A 25580-nucleotide genomic window follows, 5' to 3' on the forward strand; every position below is an offset into this window, starting at 1 on the left:
GGTAACACACATTCACACACACTACCACTACACCTAGTCCTTACAGGTAACACACATTCACACACACTACATCTAGTCCTTACAGGTAACACACATTCACACAAACTACACCTAGTCCTTACAGGTAACACACATTCACACACTACCCCTACACCTAGTCCTTACAGGTAACACACATTCACACGCTACCACTACACCTAGTCCTTACAGGTAACACACATTCACACGCTACCACTACACCTTGTCCTTACAGGTAACACACATTCACACGCTACCACTACATCTAGTCCTTACAGGTAACACACATTCACACGCTACCACTACACCTAGTCCTTACAGATAACACACATTCACACGCTACCACTACACCTTGTCCTTACAGGTAACACACATTCACACACACTACCACTACACCTAGTCCTTACAGGTAACACACATTCACACACACTACATCTAGTCCTTACAGGTAACACACATTCACACAAACTACATCTAGTCCTTACAGGTAACACACATTCACACACTACCCCTACACCTAGTCCTTACAGGTAACACACATTCACACGCTACCACTACACCTAGTCCTTACAGGTAACACACATTCACACGCTACCACTACACCTAGTCCTTACAGGTAACACACATTCACACGCTACCACTACACCTTGTCCTTACAGGTAACACACATTCACACACACTACCACTACACCTAGTCCTTACAGGTAACACACATTCACACACACTACATCTAGTCCTTACAGGTAACACACATTCACACAAACTACATCTAGTCCTTACAGGTAACACACATTCACACACTACCCCTACACCTAGTCCTTACAGGTAACACACATTCACACACACTACATCTAGTCCTTACAGGTAACACACATTCACACAAACTACATCTAGTCCTTACAGGTAACACACATTCACACACTACCCCTACACCTAGTCCTTACAGGTAACACACATTCACACGCTACCACTACACCTAGTCCTTACAGGTAACACACATTCACACGCTACCACTACACCTAGTCCTTACAGGTAACACACATTCACACGCTACCACTACACCTTGTCCTTACAGGTAACACACATTCACACACACTACCACTACACCTAGTCCTTACAGGTAACACACATTCACACACACTACATCTAGTCCTTACAGGTAACACACATTCACACAAACTACATCTAGTCCTTACAGGTAACACACATTCACACACTACCCCTACACCTAGTCCTTACAGGTAACACACATTCACACACTACCCCTACACCTAGTCCTTACAGGTAACACACATTCACACACTACCCCTACACCTAGTCCTTACAGGTAACACACATTCACACGCTACCCCTACACCTAGTCCTTACAGGTAACACACATTCACACGCTACCACTACACCTAGTCCTTACAGGTAACACACATTCACACGCTACCACTACACCTAGTCCTTACAGGTAACACACATTCACACGCTACCCCTACACCTAGTCCTTACAGGTAACACACATTCACACGCTACCCCTACACCTAGTCCTTACAGGTAACACACATTCACACGCTACCCCTACACCTAGTCCTTACAGGTAACACACATTCACACGCTACCCCTACACCTAGTCCTTACAGGTAACACACATTCAGACGCTACCCCTACACCTAGTCCTTACAGGTAACACACATTCACACGCTACCACTACACCTAGTCCTTACAGGTAACACACATTCACACGCTACCACTACACCTAGTCCTTACAGGTAACACACATTCACACGCTACCACTACACCTAGTCCTTACAGGTAACACACATTCACACGCTACCACTACACCTTGTCCTTACAGGTAACACACATTCACACGCTACCACTACATCTAGTCCTTACAGGTAACACACATTCACACGCTACCACTACACCTAGTCCTTACAGATAACACACATTCACACGCTACCACTACACCTTGTCCTTACAGGTAACACACATTCACACACACTACCACTACACCTAGTCCTTACAGGTAACACACATTCACACACACTACATCTAGTCCTTACAGGTAACACACATTCACACAAACTACATCTAGTCCTTACAGGTAACACACATTCACACACTACCCCTACACCTAGTCCTTACAGGTAACACACATTCACACGCTACCACTACACCTAGTCCTTACAGGTAACACACATTCACACGCTACCACTACACCTAGTCCTTACAGGTAACACACATTCACACGCTACCACTACACCTTGTCCTTACAGGTAACACACATTCACACACACTACATCTAGTCCTTACAGGTAACACACATTCACACAAACTACATCTAGTCCTTACAGGTAACACACATTCACACGCTACCCCTACACCTAGTCCTTACAGGTAACACACATTCACACGCTACCACTACACCTAGTCCTTACAGGTAACACACATTCACACGCTACCACTACACCTAGTCCTTACAGGTAACACACATTCACACGCTACCACTACACCTTGTCCTTACAGGTAACACACATTCACACACACTACCACTACACCTAGTCCTTACAGGTAACACACATTCACACACACTACATCTAGTCCTTACAGGTAACACACATTCACACAAACTACATCTAGTCCTTACAGGTAACACACATTCACACACTACCCCTACACCTAGTCCTTACAGGTAACACACATTCACACACACTACATCTAGTCCTTACAGGTAACACACATTCACACAAACTACATCTAGTCCTTACAGGTAACACACATTCACACACTACCCCTACACCTAGTCCTTACAGGTAACACACATTCACACGCTACCACTACACCTAGTCCTTACAGGTAACACACATTCACACGCTACCACTACACCTAGTCCTTACAGGTAACACACATTCACACGCTACCACTACACCTTGTCCTTACAGGTAACACACATTCACACACACTACCACTACACCTAGTCCTTACAGGTAACACACATTCACACACACTACATCTAGTCCTTACAGGTAACACACATTCACACAAACTACACCTAGTCCTTACAGGTAACACACATTCACACACTACCCCTACACCTAGTCCTTACAGGTAACACACATTCACACGCTACCACTACACCTAGTCCTTACAGGTAACACACATTCACACGCTACCACTACACCTAGTCCTTACAGGTAACACACATTCACACGCTACCACTACACCTTGTCCTTACAGGTAACACACATTCACACGCTACCACTACATCTAGTCCTTACAGGTAACACACATTCACACGCTACCACTACACCTAGTCCTTACAGATAACACACATTCACACGCTACCACTACACCTTGTCCTTACAGGTAACACACATTCACACACACTACCACTACACCTAGTCCTTACAGGTAACACACATTCACACACACTACATCTAGTCCTTACAGGTAACACACATTCACACAAACTACATCTAGTCCTTACAGGTAACACACATTCACACACTACCCCTACACCTAGTCCTTACAGGTAACACACATTCACACGCTACCACTACACCTAGTCCTTACAGGTAACACACATTCACACGCTACCACTACACCTAGTCCTTACAGGTAACACACATTCACACGCTACCACTACACCTTGTCCTTACAGGTAACACACATTCACACACACTACCACTACACCTAGTCCTTACAGGTAACACACATTCACTACATCTAGTCCTTACAGGTAACACACATTCACACAAACTACATCTAGTCCTTACAGGTAACACACATTCACACACTACCCCTACACCTAGTCCTTACAGGTAACACACATTCACACACACTACATCTAGTCCTTACAGGTAACACACATTCACACAAACTACATCTAGTCCTTACAGGTAACACACATTCACACACTACCCCTACACCTAGTCCTTACAGGTAACACACATTCACACGCTACCACTACACCTAGTCCTTACAGGTAACACACATTCACACGCTACCACTACACCTAGTCCTTACAGGTAACACACATTCACACGCTACCACTACACCTTGTCCTTACAGGTAACACACATTCACACACACTACCACTACACCTAGTCCTTACAGGTAACACACATTCACACACACTACATCTAGTCCTTACAGGTAACACACATTCACACAAACTACATCTAGTCCTTACAGGTAACACACATTCACACACTACCCCTACACCTAGTCCTTACAGGTAACACACATTCACACACTACCCCTACACCTAGTCCTTACAGGTAACACACATTCACACACTACCCCTACACCTAGTCCTTACAGGTAACACACATTCACACGCTACCCCTACACCTAGTCCTTACAGGTAACACACATTCACACGCTACCCCTACACCTAGTCCTTACAGGTAACACACATTCACACGCTACCCCTACACCTAGTCCTTACAGGTAACACACATTCACACGCTACCACTACACCTAGTCCTTACAGGTAACACACATTCACACGCTACCACTACACCTAGTCCTTACAGGTAACACACATTCACACGCTACCCCTACACCTAGTCCTTACAGGTAACACACATTCACACGCTACCCCTACACCTAGTCCTTACAGGTAACACACATTCACACGCTACCCCTACACCTAGTCCTTACAGGTAACACACATTCACACGCTACCACTACACCTAGTCCTTACAGGTAACACACATTCACACGCTACCACTACACCTAGTCCTTACAGGTAACACACATTCACACGCTACCACTACACCTAGTCCTTACAGGTAACACACATTCACACGCTACCACTACACCTAGTCCTTACAGGTAACACACATTCACACGCTACCACTACACCTAGTCCTTACAGGTAACACACATTCACACGCTACCACTACACCTAGTCCTTACAGGTAACACACATTCACACGCTACCACTACACCTAGTCCTTACAGGTAACACACATTCACACGCTACCACTACACCTAGTCCTTACAGGTAACACACATTCACACGCTACCACTACACCTAGTCCTTACAGGTAACACACATTCACACGCTACCACTACACCTAGTCCTTACAGGTAACACACATTCACACGCTACCACTACACCTAGTCCTTACAGGTAACACACATTCACACGCTACCACTACACCTAGTCCTTACAGGTAACACACATTCACACGCTACCACTACACCTAGTCCTTACAGGTAACACACATTCACACGCTACCCCTACACCTAGTCCTTACAGGTAACACACATTCACACGCTACCACTACACCTAGTCCTTACAGGTAACACACATTCACACGCTACCCCTACACCTAGTCCTTACAGGTAACACACATTCACACGCTACCCCTACACCTAGTCCTTACAGGTAACACACATTCACACGCTACCCCTACACCTAGTCCTTACAGGTAACACACATTCACACGCTACCCCTACACCTAGTCCTTACAGGTAACACACATTCACACGCTACCCCTACACCTAGTCCTTACAGGTAACACACATTCACACGCTACCCCTACACCTAGTCCTTACAGGTAACACACATTCACACGCTACCCCTACACCTAGTCCTTACAGGTAACACACATTCACACGCTACCCCTACACCTAGTCCTTACAGGTAACACACATTCGCACGCTACCCCTACACCTAGTCCTTACAGGTAACACACATTCGCACGCTACCCCTACATCTAGTCCTTACAGGTAACACACATTCGCACGCTACCCCTACATCTAGTCCTTACAGGTAACACACATTCGCACGCTACCCCTACACCTAGTCCTTACAGGTAACACACATTCGCACGCTACCCCTACACCTAGTCCTTACAGGTAACACACATTCGCACGCTACCCCTACACCTAGTCCTTACAGGTAACACACATTCGCACGCTACCCCTACACCTAGTCCTTACAGGTAACACACATTCGCACGCTACCCCTACACCTAGTCCTTACAGGTAACACACATTCACACGCTACCCCTACACCTAGTCCTTACAGGTAACACACATTCACACGCTACCCCTACACCTAGTCCTTACAGGTAACACACATTCACACGCTACCCCTACACCTAGTCCTTACAGGTAACACACATTCACACGCTACCACTACACCTAGTCCTTACAGGTAACACACATTCACACGCTACCACTACACCTAGTCTTTACAGGTAACACACATTCACACGCTACCACTACACCTAGTCCTTACAGGTAACACACATTCACACGCTACCACTACACCTAGTCCTTACAGGTAACACACATTCACACGCTACCACTACACCTAGTCCTTACAGGTAACACACATTCACACGCTACCACTACACCTAGTCCTTACAGGTAACACACATTCACACGCTACCACTACACCTAGTCCTTACAGGTAACACACATTCACACGCTACCCCTACACCTAGTCCTTACAGGTAACACACATTCACACGCTACCCCTACACCTAGTCCTTACAGGTAACACACATTCACACGCTACCACTACACCTAGTCCTTACAGGTAACACACATTCACACGCTACGCCTAGTCCTTACTGGTAACACACATTCACACGCTACGCCTAGTCCTTACAGGTAACACACATTCACACGCTACGCCTAGTCCTTACAGGTAACACACATTCACACGCTACGCCTAGTCCTTACAGGTAACACACATTCACACGCTACGCCTAGTCCTTACAGGTAACACACATTCACACGCTACGCCTAGTCCTTACAGGTAACACACATTCACACGCTACCCCTACACCTAGTCCTTACAGGTAACACACATTCACACGCTACCCCTACACCTAGTCCTTACAGGTAACACACATTCACACGCTACCCCTACACCTAGTCCTTACAGGTAACACACATTCACACGCTACCACTACACCTAGTCCTTACAGGTAACACACATTCACACGCTACCACTACACCTAGTCTTTACAGGTAACACACATTCACACGCTACCACTACACCTAGTCCTTACAGGTAACACACATTCACACGCTACCACTACACCTAGTCCTTACAGGTAACACACATTCACACGCTACCACTACACCTAGTCCTTACAGGTAACACACATTCACACGCTACCACTACACCTAGTCCTTACAGGTAACACACATTCACACGCTACCACTACACCTAGTCCTTACAGGTAACACACATTCACACGCTACCCCTACACCTAGTCCTTACAGGTAACACACATTCACACGCTACCCCTACACCTAGTCCTTACAGGTAACACACATTCACACGCTACCACTACACCTAGTCCTTACAGGTAACACACATTCACACGCTACGCCTAGTCCTTACTGGTAACACACATTCACACGCTACGCCTAGTCCTTACAGGTAACACACATTCACACGCTACGCCTAGTCCTTACAGGTAACACACATTCACACGCTACGCCTAGTCCTTACAGGTAACACACATTCACACGCTACGCCTAGTCCTTACAGGTAACACACATTCACACGCTACGCCTAGTCCTTACAGGTAACACACATTCACACGCTACGCCTAGTCCTTACAGGTAACACACATTCACACGCTACGCCTAGTCCTTACAGGTAACACACATTCACACGCTACGCCTAGTCCTTACAGGTAACACACATTCTCTCACACGCTACGCCTAGTCCTTACAGGTAACACACATTCTCTCACACGCTACGCCTAGTCCTTACAGGTAACACACATTCTCTCACACGCTACGCCTAGTCCTTACAGGTAACACACATTCTCTCACACGCTACGCCTAGTCCTTACAGGTAACACACATTCTCTCACACGCTACGCCTAGTCCTTACAGGTAACACACATTCTCTCACACGCTACGCCTAGTCCTTACAGGTAACACACATTCTCTCACACGCTACGCCTAGTCCTTACAGGTAACACACATTCTCTCACACGCTACGCCTAGTCCTTACAGGTAACACACATTCTCTCACACGCTACGCCTAGTCCTTACAGGTAACACACATTCTCTCACACGCTACGCCTAGTCCTTACAGGTAACACACATTCTCTCACACGCTACGCCTAGTCCTTACAGGTAACACACATTCTCTCACACGCTACGCCTAGTCCTTACAGGTAACACACATTCTCTCACAGAACCTGTCCCACCTTCTACTGGTTTTATGAGTATACCAAGAGCTGATGTATTTGTCTGGTCAGGGCCAGCTCTACATCTCCCAGCAGCCAGTCCAGTAAGATGAACAGCATGCTGTACCAGAAACAGTTCCAGCCCAGCTCTGCTGCCATGAGGATCACACAGCACTTCCCTGGACAGTTCAACCCACAGGTAACGCACGCGCACACACACTGGGGCGCCACAGCGTCTCTACTTCCATCGGTGGCTGAAGAAACTGCATGCCGCCCCGGGTCCTCTCCAAATACTACCACTGCACTATCGAGAGCGTCCTGACCGGTTGCATCACGGGCGGGTACAGGAATTGCTCTGTCCACGACCACAAGGCCCTCCAGCGGGTGACGAAGACGGCCCAGTACATCACTGGGACCATGCTCCCATCCATCCAGGACATCTACTTTAAACGGTGTCTGGGGAAGGCCTGCAGCATCAAGGACCCCAGCCACACGATATCGGAGCATGAGGTCTTATACCAACCGGCACAGAGACAGTTTCCATCTACAAGCCATCATACTGCTGAACACTTGTACTGGACTGACAACCTGCACGGGTTCTCCACACCTTACCACACTCACTCATGCACCCACACACATTATACGACTAACATTTGACACTTGTGATAGAGGCCAGCTTAACACCACCTTTTCCTTGGATTTCTAATATAAAGAGTTAATGACGTTAACACTCCTCCTCTCCCTCCTTTCAGATTCTGTCCCAGCCCAACCTGGTCTCTCCTCTGGTGCGCCCTCCCTCCCACACCCAGCATGCTAACTCATTTGGTGGAGGGATGCAGCGTTCGCCTATGGGCCCACCCCCCATGTCTCCCTCTCTGGGAGGGGGTTTGATGCCTCACCCCCGGCCGCCACCGCAGCAGCAGCAGTTCCCCCAGATGCACCCCTCCCACCCCCCTAGAGGGCCTCTTCCCCCCCTCGCACCTAGAGGCCCTACAGGTCCCCGAGGCAACCAGGCAGAGCAGGACCTCAAGGTATAGTACTGCTTGCTGATTAGTTGACTGGTTGAACTAGAATGTGCCTGGTGTTGAAATCCTGACGTCTCCTAAATGAACCCAGCATGTGGTTGAGTGAGTCATTTGATTGCTGTCCCCAGGCGAAGCAGCGAGCTGAGGTGCTCCAGTCGACTCATAAGTTCTTCTCAGAGCAGCTCAAGGCTCCGTCAGTCTCCAAACCCTCTCGTCTCGACCAGGGGGGTGGCAAACCCCCCCTCGACATCCTGCCTCCCAACCACCAGACGGTGGGAGTCGTGGAGCGCCCTGAACCCGACAAACCCTCCCTGTCAGCGGGCAAACCCATCCGCACTGGCCCCATCAAGCCCCAGGCCATCAAACAAGAGGAGGGGAAGTAGAGCCTCACACATCTCCACAGATGGAGGGATGGGGGAGAGAGATGATTCAGCTGCTCCACATATTCATGCAATCACTCACACACACATCACCCTCTCTGGTGTTAGAGGCGGAGAAAGAGAGGAGAGGTGGGGGTGTATAAGTCAATGGTTACTGAGGGGGCTACTGTGTGTGTGTGTGTGCTCCAACCTCATCTCTCTCTTCCCTTCTCCTCTCTTGTCCTCCCCTATTGGGGGTATGTGTGTGATTTTTAGCCCCGCCTCTTGTAATTTGGGTGGGGTGGAAGATAGCAAGCTGTACTTCAAATGTCTACTAAGATGGTAAAAAAAGATTGAATGGAGAAAAAAGATTTGCCAGTTTGCCATTTTTATAGCCCTAGGATTTCTGTTCCTTTGTTTTTCACAATAGAATCCCATTATTAGGAGGACAGGGCTGTTATTTTTGTTAACAGGAGAATCAAGCAATCTTTTGTTTTTGTAGTTGGATCAAACAATCTTATTTAAAGAAGTATTTTAGTGAAGGACAGACACGTTCTATTCCTCTGCCGGTCTTCCATCCATCATTGCTAACACACAGCTGTGTGAGTGTATACAAGCTTGTACGATCACCACACACACAAACTCCCTCTAGCGCTCAACGCTTTCACCAATATTCACTAAAGAGAGAAACTATGAAATCAGGGTTTGTCTCGAAAGGAAATGTAAGATGCAGCAGTTGATTGATTTAATTGATTAGTCTGCCTTTTCTCTTGCTCACATCTCTTTGCCTGAGCGGAATGATAAAGGTGGTGTTTGTGTGTGTGTTTGCGTGTGGCACACGGGAGGCCACTGCCCGGTTCTCCTGTATCTTTAGCCAAAGGTTAAGCGTGCAAAGATGATTTCACAAAGCCTTGAGAATCCCTGTTAGTGTGTGGAAGGGGAGTTATTATGAGCTGTCTGTAAATGGACAGACAGACCCTGAATTCAGTCTGAGAGCTTTCCTCCCCCGTGCCTCCCGAGAGAGAGGAGGATGGAATACCTCTTCACCACTGCTCACACACCCATCGTCACGGTGTCTCACACACTCACTCACTTGCCTGTAGGGCACCCAACCCTGCTGCTACTAACAGAAAGGGAGTGAGTACTAGTTCAAAACTGTAGAAACAAAACAGTGTGGCTTTTTGTTAACCCTCACCAAGAGGGAAAGGGAGACCGAAGGGGGAGAAATAAAACAAAATTAGAAATAGCTTTGTGTTCGACTGCTGCATTTCAGGGCAGAAGGACAGGTGTTAGTGTTGAGAGGAGAGATTATTCCTGTCTCATCTCACTTCCACTCACTCAAACCTACACCACTCTCTCATCGCTGGTTTACCATGGTGACAAGGGTCCTTCAGAAATGTACAGTAGTATGCTCCACTAGTGGGGAGGGGTCTACCCCCTCCCCTAACCAGAACACGGGATGAGGAACCTTGTGTAGGACAGAGTGGGGGGTAATTGGTTTGTTTTTTCTTTTACTTGTACAGGGGGTACATCGCTGTATTAAAATATGTACGGTCTTACATTCTTGGTTTTAGTTAAGAAACTAATAAAATAATATGCTGTTTAAAAAGTAGCCCTGTGTCTGGGGTAGTTTGAGTCTGTTTTAACTCATGATTCTGTTTGAAGAACCAACATGTCGTTGCAGATGGCACCACTAGATGGGAATTTCAAGACCAATACCGTAGGAGGGAAAACTCAACATTTACTTAAGATCAGTGGCAATCACACTTTGCACACACGTCCAGTTAGGGTGGAAATCCAGAGGCCAGGATTTAGTAGGAATGTGGAAGATCCAATGTTTGACCATTCAGTCCTTCCACAGCCTCATGCTGAAGTGATTCTCCAACAGTTTGAACCTTGGACCCACTTCATTCGGGGTTCCCTAGTATTTATGAGACTATGAAAAGTGGGCTTTTAATCATGACAACCACTTTGAAGCTGTCAACTGAAACCAATTTGGAAATATGGAGTCAGAAGTAGTGTACTACATGGGCAATAGGTAATTTGAGAAAGAGTGGTGTAGGTTCTGGTGAAGTGAGGTATGTTTGGCCAACCTCAGAGGGAAGTATTTAGGAGGCTAGGACAGACTCCCTTCTATACCACATCAAACCCTCTCTGCCCCTTGGTGGGTTAATGATGGAGAGAACTCATAAAGGGTGGGGTTGCTCTCCTTCCTCTACCTCCCTCCCTACAATTAAACACAACATTCCTCTTTCACTAATCCAGTGGAAATACCTCTGTCCTGTCTCCCATCCACCCACATCACATGTATGTGTGGAGAGGTACCGGTAAACCTGTTATTGATGTGTTGCGTCTGCTTCTGAAGACCGGTACGATAACATCCTGCTTCTCCTTCCTGATGAGGAACCAGCCATCAGACACACCATACCAGGAATGACTGACAAAGGGACTTTCACACTACATCCTATTGCTGTTTAAACATCTATTACAAAGCTGACAGAAATGTGATATGATAATAAAACGTATAACACTAAGCATGTAGCCCTCAGTCAAAAATGCTCCAGTCAAGTTAGTTACACAACATCTATCCTGCCCAACTGAGAACTGCTGCGTGGAGACAATATTCTAGGAATAGAAGAACAATGGCTTTCATGGAACTCTGAACATTATGAGCCTCAGCCCCACTTGTAACTCTCCTATTTCCACACAACGCAGAGCCAAAGAGTCTTTAAACCACTACTGAGTGATTTCACACCTGAGAGGGTGGTGTTTAATCACCCTAAGCACCTGCAGGGTAGAAAGGCTGCGTGATAATGTGGGTTTTAATGTGTTCTCTGTGAAGACCCTAGTAAAGGTAGAGTCCTGTTGAACACATCGTAATCACTGGCCTTTTATTAGTTGGGACAGACACATCCAGTCTACGTAAACGTGTGTGTGTGTTTGCGTGAGTGCGCACATGCATATCACATCTGTCTGTCATCATAAATACATGGCATTGACTGTTGTTTAGTGTGTGTTTACAGGTTGTTTAGTTATGTGGGTTTTTGCATAGCATCTCTATGGAGTGGAATATATGACTACTTCTCCCTTCGGGGGACAATCTGTTTACAGCCATGTTGTGACTGGAAAAACACAGCACCGGAAAAATAAATGACCGCTATGTTAAACTGCTGTTCACTAGATGACACAGACCTAGATCTGTGATGAAAACAGTCAAATGGAAAGTGTTGTTTCCCTCAACACCTTCTGTTTACTGTTAGTGATTATAATTAACAGTCTTTTTTTCAGATTTAGAATCTGGCATGTGTTTTGGTACATAGCAGTGTTAAGTGAGGACATAATTTCCCCTTGGCTACCAGTATCTTACTCAGAGCAGCTAGGCTGGGATTGAGAGTCCGTGTGTGCTCTAGCATCGGTTATAACCTCACACACTGGGACTACAACAGTGCTGGTGTGAGATAGGGGAAATAGGGATATAACCACTGAGCTAGGGAAAGGGGGCTAGGAAGTCTTGAGGTTTTGCTCAGTACCTTATGATAAGCTGTAGACCACAATATAAGAGGGTTTTCATCTATATTCTTATCTGTCTATCATCACAAACCGACGCTCGCACTATGACGGCACTCAACGAGCTGTTTAAGGCCATAAACAACAAATAAAATGCTCATCCAGAGGCAGTACTCCTAGTGGCTGGGGACTTTAATGCAGGAAATCTAATCTGTTAGACCTAATTTCTACCAGCATGTCACATGTGCAACTAGAGAGAAAAAAAAGTTTTAGATCACCTTTACTCCACATAGCATATAAAGCTCTCCCTCGCCCTCCATTTAGCAAATCTGCCAATAACTCTATCCTCCTGATTCATGCTTAAAGCAAAAACAGGAAGTACCAGTGACGAACTCAATACAAAAGTGGTCCGATGAAGTGGATGCTAAACTACAAGCACAGACTGGAATATGTTCCGGGATTCATCCGATGGCATTGAGGAGAATACAACATCAGTCACCGGCTTCGTTAATAAGTGCTTTTTCTACATTTTGTTACGTAACAGCCTTATTCTAAAATGTATTAAATTGTTTTTTCCCCCGATCAATCTACACACAATACCCCATAAAGACAAAGCAAAAGCAGGTTTTTAGAATTGTTTGCAATTTTCCACAAAAAAACAACTGAAATATGACATTTACATAAGTATTCATACCCTTTACTCAGTACTTTGTTGAAGCACCTTTGGCAGGGATTACGGCCTCGAGTCTTCTTGGGTATGACGCTACAAGCTTGGCACACCTGTATTTGGGGAGTTTCTCCCATTCTTCTCTGCAGATCCTCTCAAGCTCTGTCAGGTTGGATGCGGAGCGTCGCTGCACAGCTATTTTCAGGTCTCTCCAGAGATGTTTGATTGGGTTCAAGTCTGGGCTCTGGCTGGGCCACTCAAGAACATTGAGACTTGTCCCGAAGCCACTCCTGCATTGCCTTGGCTGTGTGCTTAGGCTCGTTGTCCTGTTGAAAGGTGAACCTTCACCCCAGTCTGAGGTCCTAGGCACTCTGAACCAGGTTTTCATCAAGGATCTCTCTGTACTTTGCTCTGTTCATCTTTCCCTCGATCCTGACTAGTCTCCCATCCCTGCCGCTGAAAGGTTATCCCATCTCCACAGTTCATGCCCCCTCTAAAATAATGGGTGCATGATGCCCTGCCAAGGCTTCACATAATGGACAAATAACTTGCCACATTTGTACTGGGATACAGACACAGAGTTGTCTACTTTATAAGATGCAAGAGAAAGTTTCCCAAAGTAGATACAATAAACTAAACTAACTATGAGCTGACTCAGACTTTCCTCAACAAAGCATTTACTGTTGAGGCCCAATCTAAACTTCATGATTATATTAGACTGATTAGTTTGACTCTGAAGTTTTGAAGTTTGACTCTGGTTTAATAAGATAAACAGTTGATCATGAGGGAAACGTGATGGCCCATTAGTGTAAACTGTAACTGTTAAATGGGGACAAATCCAGCTTCAGCTGACGAGTGTGTGTGTGTTTTGACATACCTGTATGTGTGTGAGATAAATTATCTGGTGTTAGTCTGGGCTAAGCACTGGGGACGGTTGTGTGTGTGTGTGTATGTGTGTATGTGTGTTCTGTCGGCACATCTGGGAGGCATCACTCACAATTTTGAGCTCAGTTCCTGTTCTAGGGTAGTTTATAACCTAAACTCCCCTGGTGCTCCTGCTGCTGTTGTGTGTGCGTGAGTGTGTGCATGTGTGTATGCATGCGTGTGTTTGTGCGTACTGAATGACCTCCATCTTCCTCTCAACATCCGCCCTCCCCTCCTTCCTCCTCTCCTCATCCACTTCTAGCGTTCGATCCATCTCAGCTCCCTCATCCTCCTCTCTCCAGCCCAAGAGCCCCTCTCAGGCGCTAGTCTGTTGCTCTCATTAGGGCCTCTGGTGCTCCATTCTACAAATTCTCTTGGTCTTTCATTGATTCTCTGCCAGGGTTACACACACCAGAACAGACTATTCTATTGCTGTTACTAGTAGATCTGGACACTAGTCAGAGCCCCTTAAAAATGGTGGCTGAGTTGAAGGCTTGGGACCTGGGTGGCAAGACCTCATCTGAGGCATGGCATAAAAGTGTAATACCAGTAGGCATGTCTGAGCCGTGGTCACCCTCTTATAAATAAATACAAGGCCTGGTCACACCTATGAAGATTCCTAAGCTTAGCCATTTCTCTCTCTTTTGCAATAAAGATTTATATTTTCAGTATTTATCAGTCATCCAGCAATTGTATTGACTTCAAATCAATGAATTGTGAAGTAGCACTAATTGATGCTGCTTCACATCTGGGAGAAACTGGGCACTGGGCAGGCAGTGATTCTAGGGACTACAGCTACAACCGGAAGTTACTTTTCGAAGCAAGTTAGGATTATTTACGCAGCAGGTTAGGATAATTAAGGTGGCAGGTTAGGAGACTTAGGTTAAGGTTAGGCAAAGGGTTAGGGTTAGCTAAAATTCTCTCCTAACCTGCTACAAAAAGTAACTTCTGGTCATAGCTGTACTCCCTGGAAGAAGAAGAATGTAGGAAGTGGACATACACGGATTTGATTAGATAGAATACAGTTTGCCACAATTGACCAGAATTTACTTTTCGTAGCAGGTTAGGAGATCTTGCTCAGCAGGTTATTTAAAAAAAAAAAAGTTTTATTTCACCTTTATTTAACCAGGTAGGCTAGTTGAGAACAAGTTCTCATTTACAACTGCGACCTGGCCAAGATAAAGAAAGCAGTGTGACACAGACAGACAAGACAGAGTTACACATGGAATAAACAATAAACAAGCCAATAACACAATAAACAAGTCAATGACACAGTAGAAGAAGAAAAAGTCTATATACAGTGTGTGCAAAAGGCATGAGGAGGTAGGCAATAAATAGGCCATAGGAGCGAATAATTACAATTTAGCAGATTAACACTAGAGTGATAAATGAGCAGATGATGATGTGCAAGTAGAGATACTGGTATGCAAAAGAGCAGAAAAGTAAATAAAATAAAAACAGTGTGGGGATGAGGTAGGTAGATGGGGTGGGCTATTTACAGATGGACTATGTACAGCTGCAGCGATCGGTTAGCTGCTCAGATAGCAGATGTTTAAAGTTGGTGAGGGAAATAAAAGTCTCCAACTTCAGCAATTTTTGCAATTCGTTCCAGTCACTGGCAGCAGAGAACTGGAAGGAAAGGCGGCCAAATGAGGTATTGGCTTTGATCAGTGAGATATACCTGCTGGAACGTATGCTACGGGTGGGTGTTGTTATCGTGACCAGTGAACTGAGATAAGGCGGAGCTTTACCTAGCATAGACTTATAGATGACCTGGAGCCAGTGGGTCTGGCGACGAATATGTAGCGAGGGCCAGCCGACTAGAGCATACAGGTCGCAGTGATGGGTGGTATAAGGGTATTTGGTAACAAAACGGATGGCACTGTGATAGACTGCATCCAGTTTGCTGAGTAGAGTATTGGAAGCAATTTTGTTATGAGAATTAACAAAGCAGGTTAGGGAAAGGATTAGGGTTACCTATGAAAAAAATATCTACTTTAGACGTAATTTAACATAAGATGTATCCCAGGAGTGTGAGAGAGCGTTGGAGGATAGAAATGGCAGTGACGTGTGCAGACAAAATTGAGAAAAAGTTGGTGAAGCAACAGCTGTGCTGGAATGCAAACATTATGGCTTTCAGTTCTGATGGTATGGAGCGGGAGGATGAGGTTCAAGGACCGGAGTGGTTGGTAGTGGAAAGACATAGGAAGAAGAGAGATCATGATACAGAAAGCAGTGGAGCGTCTAGTAAAGAAAGCATAAAGAGGGCCAAGGTAGGAAGCAAAAGCAATGATGTGTTGGAGTGGAAAGTGGTGATAGTGTTTGATGAGACCACAGGGCCTCACTTATACCCTATCAAATCAAATCAAATGTTATTGGTCACATACACATGGTTAGCAGATGTTAATGCGAGTGTAGCGAAATGCTTGTGGTTCTAGTTCCGACCATGCAGTAATATCTAACAAGTAATCTAACAATTTCGCAACAACTACCTTATACACACAAGTGTAAAAGAATGAATAAGAATATGTACATATAAATATATGGATGAGCGATGGCCGAACAGCATAGGCAGGATGCAGTAGATGTAATGTAGGGTATGTAAACATTATATAAAGTGGCATTGTTTAAAGTGACTAGTGATACATTTATTACATACTCAATGTTAGTGATGGCTGTTTAACAGTCTGATGGCCTTGAGATAGAAGCTGTTTTTCAGTCTCTCAGACTAACTAATGCTGTAAAGATAGAGGTAGGTGAAGTGAAATTAGCTTGGTTCATTCGAAATGATAGATTGTTAATATTGTGTGCTAGCCAGGCTAAGCAAGAGAAGATCCTGAAAAATTGAAAAGATTAATAGCCATGAGAACACAGTGCAGCATTTGGTGGATGCCAGGCACAGAGAGAGGCTCAGTCATGATGTACCATATTTTATACATTTATTTTATTTAACTAGGCAAGTCAGTTAATAATAAGTTCTTATTTACAATGACAGTCTACCCCAGCCAAACGACGCTGGGCCAATTGTGCACCACCCTATGGGACTCCCAATCACAGCCAGATGTGATACAGCCTGGAATCGAACCAGGGTGTCTGTAATGACACCTCAAGCACTGAGATGCAGTACCTTTGACCACTGCACCACTCGGGGGCCCATATGCAGAGGCTCTAAAACAGATTGGTAGAACTATAGTGCGGACTGATGGATCTTACATAGATGTACCTGTAGTAAGTGGACCTACTGTCAGACTGATGGATCTTACATGGATGTACCTGTAGTATTGGACCTACTGTTGGGGCTGGTGCTTCTGATGGTCATGGCATGGTTGAGGTCTGTTCAGAAATATTGTGCTCATTACTGTGCTGTGTCAAAGGACACTTTGATAATGAATAAAGTTGACTTCATAGCTTTTATTGGTAAGGTTATCAATACGACTCAGGTTGTGGAAAGCAGAAATGCCAGGTTGAGAGTTATTGTGGAGACGGCAAAAGAGATATTGGGGGCAACAGATGTTAGTGTTGTAAATGGTTGTTGACATGCTGAACAATCCTAAGGGTGTAGTGTTTGAACGTGATATACATAAAGTTTAATGCGTTTGGGTTGTTTTTCTGGGGGGGGGGGGGGGACCAGGGTGGTAGGGATCTATTTGGGACCTAGGTGTTAAGGATCTATTTGGGACCTGGGTGTTAGGGAACTTCCCTAGAAGTTTGAGATCTATTTGGTTTTGAAGTCTATTTTCATGGTAGTACAGAATTAGGACATTTGCATATTTCCGTTAGGGAACGCCTACTCTGAAGTGCGCATGTGCAATAACTCAATTAGCCTTTGCACTCCTTCTAAACAACGCATTTTAAAAAATTACTTTGGCAAAGTGTAAAGTCTGTGCAAAGTGTCCACTCTGTTCGTAACAGGTTATAGTTTTGGGAACAGAAAACTGTATTGAGATTAAATGTTCCGTCGATTGGAAAATTAACCGAATGTCGGCCAAAATCCATATCTTTTCATAGTCTCCCACTGCCGGTCAATGGGCTTTTGGTAGTGAGTGGAAATGACAAGCGGATGCTTCACATTTATACATCCTGTAAAATATACAGTATGTCTCATTGTTCTATCTGTTGCTGTATTCCCTCTAGTAACAGTCGAAATTGGATTTAAGCCAATTAAATACTCTACTAACAAAAAAGCTGTTAGAATAATAAGTGTATGTATGTCCCTTAAGGTCCTTGTGTAATGTGATATTGTATATTATTTGTATATACTCATGTTCCCACATGTACTTCCTGTATTGATTTGCTGTTAATTAAATAAATAAACATTTAAAAAACAGTAGCAATTGGTCCGCACCAGCTTTCTGGTCTGTGGTCAGCTAATCAGAGAGAGCAGGAAGGATTGGAAGAGCAACTCTGTAGCAACCATCCTCAGTTGGATTTTTTAAAACATTTTATAAAGCGAAATAGAACATTGTGAACCTGTATTTATTAACGAAGATTAACTAAGTTTGTTTGGTCGTCTGTATGCGAGGGTGCGAATCTAGCAGGTAACGTTAGCATTAGTTTGCTAGCTAATGTTTTTTTCTACAGTGTGACTATGAAAGTTGTCACCAGCGGCCTGTGTCAGTGTCTTGATAATAATCTTAGCTAACGGTAGGCATCATAACCAAACATATTTGATTCGATTGATAGCTTCATACAATTAGGTTGTATTTAAGTATTACTGATATTGCTAGCCAGCTAACTAACGTTACGCTGTTCCCAGCTGGTTGTCATCCTAGTTAGGTAACGTTAGCTAACTAACTACAGTTACCATTCACAGAAGACAAATATGTTTGTCTGGCTTTCTGGATATTTCGGGTTTAGCAAGCTAGGTACCGTGACTGCAAGATTGGATGGCTCACTCTATTCTTGATGACGAATTGCTGAGGATAGCTAACGTTAGCTAGTTGGCTGGTGTTACACAATCAGTGTTGTTGATAAGGATTACATTGAACCAGTATCTGTGCTTAAGAGGTTCTCTGACGCAAAGATACTGGTTCAGGATTACATGGTTATGTCAGTGTGGAAACTATATTTTATTTAGTGCTAGCTAGATAATGTAATCCATTCAATACTGTGAGCATCAAATGGTAAACTGCAGCTGAGCTGTGCTACAGGGCCGGGTCCTGCTTCATGTCTTAGTGCCAGTCTCTTCCTCCTGTCCATAGACTAGGCTGTGAACTGTGCTTTCAGCCAAATAGAATATCAGAGTTCCACTTCCCTCAACAACAACAAAACTTTGATCATGGCTGCCTGAACCAGTTGTTTTAGGCTCTCTGTCATTTCCTCATTCCCCTTGTAGCTGATGAGCTTCTGCCATTTAGCCTAGATACTTGGCCTAGGCTATACCTTTTTCAGCTGATTCCGTTTTTTTCTAAGCTTGATTTTTAAAGGCACAATCTGTTTCACTGTCCATAGGGCAATTCCATGCCATCGTGAGCAGATCCTTTTTTTAAATCTTAGCTTGTTCTGTCAATTCTCACATATAAACTTAATTGGGAGGAAGGATGTTTGAACTGCGTTTTACATTTCTATCACAAACCATTTTTAATAAAATTATGATGAGTGGCCATTTTAGGCCCATTTTAGACCTATACATGCCTCCTGTAAGACCCTGTGATCTGTGACGCATACATGATACGGACAACATCTTGGTGTCATTATACTCTATATTCGAGAGCACACTATAAGTACTCTGTCGAGATATTGAATACTATTTCACATTAGTTTATTCAACATCAAAAATATCTCAAAACTACTACCCTTTTAGATTTAGTTCATTTTAAGACATATTGTTTGGAACAATATACTCTTCAGGTAAATAATATGTCCATAGTGGGCTCTCTGCTAATTCTGAAGGTATGATTAATGTAATTGACACCACCAACACAGTGAATGGGGAAAATGGATTCAAAGGGAACTCCCTCTGCTGATTTTCTGAATGTACAATCCTAAAGGAGGGCTGTGATTGATTAATAACCTATAATGTTGATTTCTATGTTTTAAAATGGGTCGTATCATTAAAAGTACCAGAGTGCTCTTGAAATTTGACGGTTGAAGAGTTTTGTTACAATTTTTTTTCTCAAAAAATAGGCAAAATCAGAAAGGGTGGTTTTGAGATTCATATATATATTTTTTGTATTTCAGAATCTATACAAACTCCATATTTGAGAGAACACTATAGAGCCCTCTAACTCAACTCTGGACCTCGAAGCCAGCCAGTTCCGCTGCATTTTTTAAATTGTTCACCTCTAATCAGGGGCTGATTTAGACCTGGAACACCAGGTGTGTGCAATTAATTACAGAAAACCAGCAGGCTCTGGACCATGTAGGGTTAGAGTTGAGTACTTCTGCTATAGAGAGTTTAATGACACCAATATGTTGTCTGCATCGTGTACAGTTCACAGGGTGTCATGTACAGTTCACAGGTCAAAGGGTCTTACAGGAGGCATATATTGGTCTTAAAAGGGCCTAAAATAAAAAATGTCATCATGATTTTCTAAAAAAAAATTGTGATACAAATGTTAAAAGCATGTTAAACATCCTTCCTCCCAATTAAGTTCTGATGAGAGAATTGCTGGAACAATCTGAGAAACCACAAATATTTTCCCTGGTGTGGAATCGCCCCAATACAATCGAGTGTGAAACTTAACAAACACCCCCCTCTACATCTCGCTCCTCTCATCCCACTCTTCTTCATTGATTTTTGTATGAACAAAACATCTTACCAGAAGTAGATGTTACAGATTGTGCCTTTTTAAAGTGCTTCTTTCAAAGCTGCCTACTTGCATATTTGCACCCCAGATTTGCTAGCTTGGCTTTTCTTTCCTCTTCTTTCCTTTTCTGTGCATCTCTCTCTCTTCTCTGTAGTTGCCTGAGATAGAGCTCTGACCCCTGCCACTCTTTCCTCTGTTTACCGGAACGTTCCGCTCCTGGCCATGGAACGTCCCTTTCCCAACTGCCCTGCCAGAAGAAGACGCTGAGAAAAGCAACAGTTTCAGTCTGAGCTGGATTCAATGGTACATAAGGGATAGGAGAGATGGGCTCGGAGGTAGAAGCTGTGAAGAAAGGTGGGGTGTGTTTAGACAAATTTGTATAAAATTCTACCTTGAATTTATTCAGTTCAATTCATTAAATCTTTATTGTCTCCAATGGACAATTCATGTGCAGCATAAAATAATGAAAAAAGCGATGGGTTTGGGGTTGGGAAGTATTTCCTTTTCCATGACTTCTGTGAGGCGGAGCCTTGCCTCGCTCTCTCTTCTCACCGAAAAGCATTTGGTTTCAGTAAAACCATTTGATGTCTGGCTGTATAACTCACAGGCTGTACAGGAGGCCTTTGTGCCCCACCTAAAACCACTGAACAGCAGGGGTTGTGTTGTATGTTACTGGGGCTGAGTTTGATGCACAGCCAATCAACTGGTTTGGGAAGAGGGACGGTTGAGGCTAGATGGAGGAACAGCATGTTTTCTACTCCGGGCCTCCGAGACAGGAATGAGGGAATAGAGATGGAGATACGATGAAGAGGTACAGGCAGCAGTGAGCGGACACAGGAGCCCTCCCCTGAGTGAGCTGGGTTCCACAGCATAGCCAGCCAGCAGAGTTAAATCAAACTCTGCTCCCCATTAAAACTGCTCCCATGTTCCACCCCTCAAAAGGGAACAGGCAGGAGAGAAGAGCAACTCTGAATAACAACCAGGCCGCTCTGCTGAAATGGAACATTTAGTCCAACGCCACCACCCACGCATAAGTAGGCCTAACTCTCTCACAATTACATCCTGGCAAGCCTGACATAATCCCTACAGTTTTGGGGGTTAGGGGAAATGGTTTAAAAACCAGAATGTTTCTGTTACTAAATATGCTTGTTTAAAAACTCTATCCTAAATGAGTTCTACATGTTTTGAAGATTTAGGTGAAGTGTTTAGTTCCTCTCTGCTCTCACACTCTTCATGGTGAGGCCAAGGCTGCAGTTATCGTTATCAGCCTGCAGCACTCACACACACACACACACCTCCTAACATGAGCGCGAGGGTCCCCTCTTCACTGCTCTGTTTGCTAAGTGACATATAGGCTGATACTGTAAGTAGGATAGTTGTTTCTATTTGGTCAGTCCAGTCACAGAACACTTCACAAACCCAGGACCTAAACCCTTAGAGAGCAATACCTGAGTCTGGCTTGGAGAAACATAGAGAGGAACCAGGACCAGTCATAACTTTGAACATAAGTGTTCACGTCAGAAAAAAAAGTGTTTAAAAGAGTCAAGCAGGCAGACCAGCTTTGTCATATTATATATTTTATGTGATAACCAAGCTGGTGTTGAGGCCCACCTGAGTGTGTGCTTTGCGTGTTTGGTATTTGTCTGCCATTGGTATAATGACTGTAGCAGCAGTGGTCATCTGGAGGGCTTGCTGCAGGCTTTCATTTCCAGCCCATCACTTACACGCATGATTCTACTAATAAAGAATTATCCTTGATTAGTTAAACAGATGTTAGTGCTGGGCTGGAGCAAAAGCTTGCACCCCAGTAGGACCAAGGTTTCTGCTGAACTGTATCATTAATATGTGTGTGAGGTTTGTAACAGGTGTGTTTCTCCTCCTGTCCTACAGAGGGAGCCAGAGCGGGAGGAGCAACCTGAAGACGCCATCATGCCTCCCAAAATCAAACGACACCTCAATGATGAAGAGGTCACGGGATCCATATGCAGCGAGAGGGTGAGACACTGGTGGAGGGAGGGATGGAGCAAGGTTCATGGGTTTTTATTAGTTACATTTACAAAAAAATGTAATCTGTTTCCCAAGTGCAAACTCATTTAAGACCGGACTTAAAACCATGGGTGGAGAGAGCGGTTGAGAGCGGGACATTGCAGGGGGACAGAGAGGGGAAGGCATCCACGTCCGGCAAGTGCAAATTATCCTAGATATAGGAGACGCAGATGGGTCATGAAAGGAGGGGAACATTGGAAACATAAGGGACAGAGGGATTGAAGAGAGCAAGAGATGGAGGGATGACACTCCAGAGCCCTTTAGCCAAACGTATGTTCTCCATCATAGTTCCTCTATCCCTTTGCTTCTCTGAGGTCCAGAGAAGACTCCCTCCCTCCTCTGTCTCAGGATTGTGTTGTTGTGTTCAGCTGAATTCAAAGAGAAACACAGACTTGCTTCTTACATACAGATCTGGCATCTTAATTTGATCACCCTTTTGTTGCAGCAAGTTTTCCTCGTCCACAGGAAAAAGCAAATGGTCGCAAATGGGCTTTGCGTTTAACATAAATGCAACAGAAACCCAAATAAACCCTTTCTCTTCATGCAGGGACAGTTAAGTCATTAGTTCAGATTCAAGTTATAGAATTTGCATTAAATGGAGGCTATCCGTTTCCTGCAAGAACAGAATGGCCCAGTAAGATCCTGGTGCTACAGGAATAATTTGGGTCACATTAAGAGGCCACATCTGTAACACACACACACACCCCTCTCCATTCTCCTCCCTCCATCCCCCTTCTCTGATATTAGCACTCAGTCCTCTCCTGGCTCCTGGGATCAGACATCCAGGAGTTGGACAGAGCTGAGCAGTGACATGCAGTCAGATGGCTGGGATGGAACATGGGTAGAGGAGAGGAAGAAGGGGGGTTTGGAGCACACATCAGATAAAGGCTTGTCCTTATGATCATACGGATCACATTTAGTTTGTACAACGCGATTCAAACCAGAGTATACCGTACCTATTTTCTCTCCATATCCCGGATTCCTACCGCATGCTCTGAACCTTCTCACCTTGATCATCGCAGCTAGCTAGCTGCAATCCGAGTGACTACTCCAGGCTAACGTCTCTGTCCCGTAGCAAGCACCAATTAGCCTGGAGATAGCCCATGCTAGGCCCATCTCCCGGCTAGCTGAAGAGGTCCATCAGCCACTCCTGGGCTACAATACCTGTTTTGCCAACTGGCCTGGACCCCTTTTACTGCCAGTACGGGGTACGGAACCCTGTCAATTCTTCACGACTGGACTACCGACATAATCTGCTCAAGTGGGTTACTCAACTGGCTCCTACGTCGCGACGTCCCCTGAATGCCCATCTGCTAGCCGCGGCCCGCTAGCTGTCTAGGGCATATCGGACTGTTAGCTAATAGGTCCATCGGCCAATTTCTCATGCCTCTATTCCTATTTTGCCAATCGGTCTGGGCTCCTTTTACTACACAAAGCCCTGCTTATCCATCACGACTGGACTAACGACGTAATCTGCCCAAGGGTTTTTTCCCCAACAGGCCCCTCCGTCACAACATCCCCTGAATGCCCATCTGCTAGCCTGCTAGCCGCGGCCCGCTAGCTGTCTAGAGCATATTGGACTGTTAGCTGAATAGATCCATTTGCCAATTGGACTGGACCCCTCTGCTACACGAAACTCTACTAATCCATCACGACTGGTCTATCGACGGAACCGCACGAGGAGGCTAAAACAGACTTTCCTCCGTCGCGACGTCCCTCTAAGGCCCTTCTGCTAGCTTGCTAGCCCCGGCCTGCTAGCTCTCTGAATCGCCGTGTATCCAGCCAGCCCAACCATTCACTGGACCCTTATGATCACTCGGCTACACATGCCTCTCCCTAATGTCAATATGCCTTGTCCTATACTGTTCTGGTATGTGATTATTGTTTTATTTCACTGTAGAGCCTCTAACCCTGCTTAATATCGTTCTGCACCTGAACAGGCAGTTCAGGCAGTTCACTGTTCCTAGCCCGTCATTGAAAATAAGAATTTGTTCTTAACTGACTTGCCTAGTTAAGTAAAGGTAAAATTAAATTTTTAAAAAGAAATATGCCTTAACCAACCATTTAGTTCCATCTCCCACATATGCAATGACATCACCTGATTTAAATGTTTCTAG

The 25580-nt window shown here is 44.8% G+C and overlaps 2 protein-coding genes across 17 annotated transcripts in view; both read left to right on the top strand.

The window, feature by feature from the left end:
• Positions 1-11182, top strand: part of LOC139541250 (protein PRRC2C-like) — a 54047-nt gene extending 42865 nt beyond the window's left edge. For 7 of the 8 annotated variants that reach the window (XM_071345670.1, XM_071345673.1, XM_071345672.1 and 4 more), the window contains exons 30-32: positions 8259-8385; positions 8939-9217; positions 9340-11182. In XM_071345670.1, the coding sequence (XP_071201771.1) occupies positions 8259-8385; positions 8939-9217; positions 9340-9594 (661 nt within the window). In that variant the 3' untranslated portion in view covers positions 9595-11182. The remainder of the gene's footprint in view (positions 1-8258; positions 8386-8938; positions 9218-9339) is intronic. The other variant, XM_071345677.1, reaches the window with a different exon arrangement.
• Positions 11183-18298: 7116 nt separating this feature from the next.
• LOC139541251 (vesicle-associated membrane protein 4-like) overlaps positions 18299-25580 on the top strand; it is a 37850-nt gene continuing 30568 nt past the window's right edge. Inside the window, exons 1-3 of one of the 9 annotated variants that reach the window (XM_071345681.1) lie at positions 18299-19206; positions 21672-21720; positions 23308-23412. In XM_071345681.1, coding sequence (XP_071201782.1) covers positions 21718-21720; positions 23308-23412 — 108 coding nt within the window. In that variant the 5' untranslated portion in view covers positions 18299-19206; positions 21672-21717. Of the gene's footprint in view, positions 19313-21571; positions 21772-23307; positions 23413-25580 lie in introns of all 9 variants that reach the window. The other 8 variants (XM_071345682.1, XM_071345683.1, XM_071345679.1 and 5 more) reach the window with 8 other exon arrangements.

The sequence above is a fragment of the Salvelinus alpinus genome, chromosome 16, assembly GCF_045679555.1.
Source record: "Salvelinus alpinus chromosome 16, SLU_Salpinus.1, whole genome shotgun sequence".
NCBI classification, from domain to species: Eukaryota; Metazoa; Chordata; class Actinopteri; order Salmoniformes; family Salmonidae; genus Salvelinus; species Salvelinus alpinus.